Source organism: Panthera onca, chromosome A3, assembly GCF_046562875.1.
Source record: "Panthera onca isolate mPanOnc1 chromosome A3, mPanOnc1 haplotype 2, whole genome shotgun sequence".
Classification (NCBI taxonomy): Eukaryota; Metazoa; Chordata; class Mammalia; order Carnivora; family Felidae; genus Panthera; species Panthera onca.
Genome location: NC_138341.1, coordinates 50,615,985 through 50,621,076, shown reverse-complemented (window position 1 = coordinate 50,621,076; position 5,092 = coordinate 50,615,985). Strand labels below are relative to the sequence as shown.

Below are 5,092 nucleotides of genomic sequence, written 5' to 3'. Positions count from 1 at the left end.
AGTCATTTATGCAGCAGTGATAGCTAAAGGCCTTGAAGTGAATGTGCTTTCCAAAAACAGTGTTGAAATAGGGAAGGTGAGAGCTAGGAACCAAGTCTGGAAAAACACCCATATTTTGAGGGCCAGATGAAAAAGAGGCTCAAGTAAGGAAAGAGCTCTCTGTTAGTCCCTAGTTCTGTGTGGGCCTGGCCTAATATTCTCTTCCCTCAGAATCCCTAGAGGAAGGTCCAGTAAATGGAACAATTTCTCTTGGGAGTGACAGGAGGGGCTTTTCAGCTGGGAGTTCTAGAGTCAGGCAGGGCTCTGATACCAGCACCACTACCAAGTCACTTCTGTGGGGGTTCAATTTTCTCATCCGTGATATTTAGGCCTAGGTGTGCGTGAGGACAAGAGAGGGGCACAATAGAGCTGACAGTACCTGGCAGAATGCTACGAAGGGGGTAAGGGTGGGGTGGTTAGACACTACCCACCCACAGTCTGTCTGCCCTTCTCTCTTTGCTTAGGTTGTATGGTTTGCAATCAGTTACTTGAAATCTGAGCCTCTGTGCTCTTCCTTACATTGCGTGGGAAATGAAGTCAGGTGGTCCATACCTATAAGTGAAAGGTATGGTCACTTCAATAGTAAGCTAATGAAAATCATCATCTTACGTCTTTGCGAATCTGCCACTTACCTATTACAATACCTGATGGTCCACCATTTGAGCCTCTCTACAGGGTTAAACATTGCCCTCTGCAGGCTACTTTTAAAAATGCTAACTCTTCTAGAAGAGGTAATGTGGAGTGGAGTCCTTTACCACAAATTGGTCTATTAGATACAAGATATTCAACCATGTGGAAGTACTTAATACCTGGGGAAACAAATGGGTGGAATTCTCGGACTTGATCATTTTGTCTCTGGTCCACTTGACTGTGGGGTGGAGGGTGAGCACGTCTGACAGTGAAGAGACAAAGAAGCCAAAGGATCAGAAGCCGGCTTGATCTGGCATCAGAGGGCTGTAAGGCATTCTTGACTCAGGAATAGCTCAGTGCAAAAGAGAAAAGAATAAAGCCTGAAGACAGGCCCTATCCTTTCCTTAGCAGAGAGGAGTTACTGGGGAGGAGAGATAGGGTGGCAGAGCAGGCTTTTAATGTTCCAGGTTGTGCCCAAGGTGGCCAGAAAGAGTATAAAAGCTTTTGAGTTGTAAGCTCAAGGAGTAAAGGGGGAGCAAGTTGCATCCATTCCCCATCTTCTCCATCACAAAATCATGTTTTCCTCTCTTCTTGCTCCAAACCCCCTCCTCAAGCCATGAAGGATTCACCTGGAAGAAGAGCTAGGGAAAAGGGACTGTGGCAGGTGCATGGCTGGATGGTAAATGGGCTGCTGCCACCTGGAAAAGATCCTTTGTGAGCAACTAGCCTGTGAGAATCTGGAAAGCACCCTCTCCTTGCTGGGCTTGGCTCTGCCCATCCATGGTCTAGCTGAACGCTGAATCCCTTTTGGCCATGACAGCATGTGCTTCTCATACAGAGGCACAGGCACTGGCTGGAGCCTCTGTGATACCCAAGACTCTGGGTGTTCACAAACAGCACTGACATATTGCAGTCTTCTCTTGCTGTCGCTACTGCTTGGGGCTCCCTCTAGTTGCGGAACCTATTTCACTCCTTGGCAGGAAGCCTTTCCCAAACAGTGCTCTTAAGCTGAGGTGCCACCATTCTGGGGTTGGTAAAAAAGCACTGGCTCTGGAGCCAGATAGATCTGAGTTTGACCTTGTTTGTTCCTAGCTGGGTTACCCAGAAAGTTACCTACTTTCCTGCCTCATCTTTGAAATGGAATTTCAGGATTGTGAGGATTAAGGATAATATATGATCAATGTTTAACACCTAAGCCTCTCAATCACTCTCAAGTTTCAGAAACACCTTGAGCCCTTAGGTCAGTTGTAATTAAATCCATCTGTTAATTCAGTACATATTTATTGAATGCCTACTGTGTTCCACAGTGCCTGACAGAAGCTGCATAATGATTCCATTGGCGTCATATCTCCCTTCTCTTCTGGCACATATTCTCCTGGGGGAGTGGTTGGGGAATGGGTCAGAAGCTTGGATGGCAGATTCAGTAAGCTTTTAGCACAATAATTTTAATTGCAAAAATAAACAGTTTTGTCAACTGCTCGAGAGTAGCGTCTGCTTTACAAAAATTAACAACAACAAAAGGAAATAACCCCAAAGCAAAACGTTACATCCAATGGCTGCTGGAAACGACATTGCTGTACAAAATCCCGCGCGAGACCGGCTCGGCGCTGCCCCAGCCTGCCTCTGGTGGGGGGGTGTCTAATAGGGGGCGTGGGGCGTGCGCCAAGCCAGTTACAAAACACTGTCTTAAGTCCCAAGGAAGTGCCCGCTCAGTGCACGAGAGGGCTTCCCTCATAGCGCGGCTAACGCGGGAGTTGGAGCCCGGACCGCGGGAGCTGTCCACAGAGCTGGTGCTGAACGAGGCGTGAACGACTGGCGCTTCAAGGGAACTGGAAGGGGGACCAGAGGCCGGCCCCGGGACGTGCCGGAAAGAGGAGAGGGGAGGGGGGCAGACCAGGTCGCCTCTTTCGTGCCAGGAGGCGGCGCCCCAATCTACAAACCCATTTCTCCCTCACAGGGCGGCGAAAGAGAGGCCCAAAGAGTAAAAGCCAAGGCCCTTGAGCCGTTCCTCGGCGCGCGCCTTCTGCTTGAGGTGCACCTTGCTGTGCCGTTTCTTCTCATCACTGCGCGCGAAGCGGCGGCCGCACACGTCGCAGGCGAAAGGCTTCTCACCCGTGTGAGTGCGTACGTGTGTGGTAAGGTGGTCGCTTCTGCTGAAGTTGCGTAGGCAGATGCGGCACTGGAAGGGCTTGTGGCCCGTGTGGATGCGCAGGTGGCGGTTGAGCTCGTCGGAGCGCGCAAAGCTGCGCACACAGCTCTCCACTGGGCAAGCAAAGGCCTTGGCATGCGGCCGCGGGCAGAAGCAGCGCGCGCTGCACTTGCCGCCCCTGCGCCCCTTACGCCGCGCCTTGGTAGGGGGGAATGGGACCGACGGCGGTGGCCCAGGAGGCTCAGGCACCCCACTGCTCCCGGGGATGTCTGCCACCAGAGGTTTCGGGAAGTCCGCCGCGGCGCTGCGGAGGCCTAGGGGGGAAACCTGAGGCTGAGTAGCGGTCAGAAACTCTCCACTGTCACCGCTACTCCCTCCCTCCCCGCTAGGAGGGGTCAGGAGACCTGGGAGGCCTTCGGCCACCTCCCCTAAGTCACCCGGGGCCAGCGGGAAAGCGTCGTAAGCCCCCGTGGGGTAGAGTCTGTTGGCGGGGCCAGCTGGCAGCTCCGCCGGGCAGCTGATCGATAGCAGGTCTTCAATCTTGGCCCCCATCGAGGGGAAGCGGGCGTCGGGGGCCGCCTGGTAACCTCCTTGTGACCCACAGCTCCCTGGGGCTCCAGCTGAAAGTAGCTCCCAGGGAGCATAGGGGCCTTTGAAGGCCGAGGCAGTGTCCAGCGCTGGAGAGGCCGGAGGCGCCCGAAGGCCTGGCTTGACGTCGGGTGGGGAGAGCTGAGGCTCATACAGGCACTGTGAGGGGGCGCCTGCTGAGGGAGAGACCTCCCAGAACGCCTCTGGGAAGGTGGCAGCGCCCAGATCCGGGGAGTAAAGGTCCGCTGGACCCGGCAGCAAGGCCTCGGGGCCTGCGGGAAAAGAGGCGTCCAGCGGAGACCGAGATGCTGCCGCCTCAGGGCCGGGGAAAGGTGCCAGACCTAGGATGCCCGACATGAGGTTGAAGAGTGCCTCCGGGTCGTGCGGGTGTTCGGGTACTGCTTGGATGAAGAAGCTACCGCTGTAGCTGAGGCCAGGAGGGGGCGTGGGTGCAGGCCCCTCCAGGAAGCAGGAATCGGCTAAGTCCCCCCCGGCGCCGCAGCTGCTCAAAGCCCAGCTCAAGAAGTCGCCTGCTGAGGAGGGAGCAGGAATCAGCTCCGGGCACATCAAAGGGTGCGCCTCCGGAGTCTGCAAGCCCCCACCCACTAGGCCCTTGGGGCGCACTGACACATAAAAGGTGCCTTTTCCACATTGTGATCCAGCCTGAGCCCGCATACGCCCCAAGACGCACACACAAACATGCACACGCAAAACACACGTGCACGGGCAAAAGGACGCCTTGATACACCCACAGGTTCCTGCGGAGGCGCTGGAGGCACAGTGGGGCAGGGAATGGGGGTGAGCACCCCAGGACCCCCGAGCCTCCTAGCACCCCTACCCCCACAGCTCTAGCGTTTCCGTCCCTGCCCGTTTTCAGGCACCATGCGCCCCCGCGCTGCGCCGCCGTCTGAGCACCCTCGGCCGTTCTCCTTACCTCCGGGGTAGCCGGCTGCCGCCGGCGCGTCTCTGCCGGGCAACCGGGACAAGTCGGTACTGGGTTCCGCGCAACAGCCCTCGGTGGACTTGACCAGGAGCGCGTCGGGGCCGGAAAACTCGCTAAGGTGGAGCATGGCGCGGCAGCGGCTGCGGGGCGCCGGGGGCCTCGCCCGCTGGGCTTGGCGCGCGGGTGACGGGGAGGCCAGTAGTTGGGGTGCCCTGCGCCTCACAGACCCAGGCGGCCGGGCTCCTGGCTCCAGGCGCTCACCTCTGGGAAAGAGGTCCCGGGGTCGAGGCTCCCTTGCTCGCCGGGACCCGCCTCGGGCGGCGGCTCCTCGCCTCTCCAAAGCGCAGCCGGGCTCCCCCGACCCGCGGCCCCCCCACTTATATAGCAGCGGCCGCGCTGGCTCCGGGCTTCCGACTCCCCGGGCCACTGCCATTTCGGGAGGCCCCGGCCCTGCCGCCGTGACGTAAATGCCCAAACATGGACACAGGATGTGTGCCGGGGACTCCCGAAAAGGAAAGCTCGGGCTGTGACGTCGCCGCCGCCGCCGCCGCCGAGCCCGCGCCGCTGCGTGCGCGCGCGCTCCCCGAGCGTGGAGCCCCGTGCGCGCCGGGGCCGCGGGTACGCCTGACTGGGGCGCTGCGCCACGTGGGGCCCGGCGTTCAGTTAGTGCACTTCCCGCCTGCAGGCAGAGGTCGGGGGTCGGCGAGGAAAAGCTGCGTGGGCTTTGGATTCCACAGTTGGGG

The 5,092-nt window shown here is 58.2% G+C and overlaps 1 protein-coding gene across 2 annotated transcripts; it reads right to left on the bottom strand.

Moving 5' to 3' along the window:
* Positions 1-1,879: 1,879 nt before the first annotated feature.
* Positions 1,880-4,863, bottom strand: EGR4 (early growth response 4). 2 transcript variants are annotated; one of them, XM_060657674.3, is made up of 2 exons: positions 4,341-4,540; positions 1,880-3,936 (listed from the first exon to the last, which is right to left on the bottom strand). In XM_060657674.3, the coding sequence occupies exons 1-2, from the start codon at positions 4,474-4,476 to the stop codon at positions 2,621-2,623; spliced, it is 1,452 nt and encodes a 483-aa protein (XP_060513657.1). In that variant the 5' UTR covers positions 4,477-4,540; the 3' UTR covers positions 1,880-2,620. The 2 variants fall into 2 exon arrangements, with proteins under 2 accessions (XP_060513657.1, XP_060513648.1); XM_060657665.3 differs by having other exon boundaries at positions 1,881-3,939; positions 4,341-4,863.
* Positions 4,864-5,092: the final 229 nt, after the last annotated feature.

Coding starts and splice junctions, on each gene's coding strand:
- EGR4 (XM_060657665.3), bottom strand. CDS start 4,782: ATGGCAGTGGCCCGGGGAGTCGGAAGCCCGGAGCCAGCGCGGCCGCTG. Junction 3,940..4,340: donor GGCAGCCGGCTACCCCGGAG/GTAAGGAGAACG, acceptor CTCCCTCCTCAG/CAGGCGACTTCTTGAGCTGG.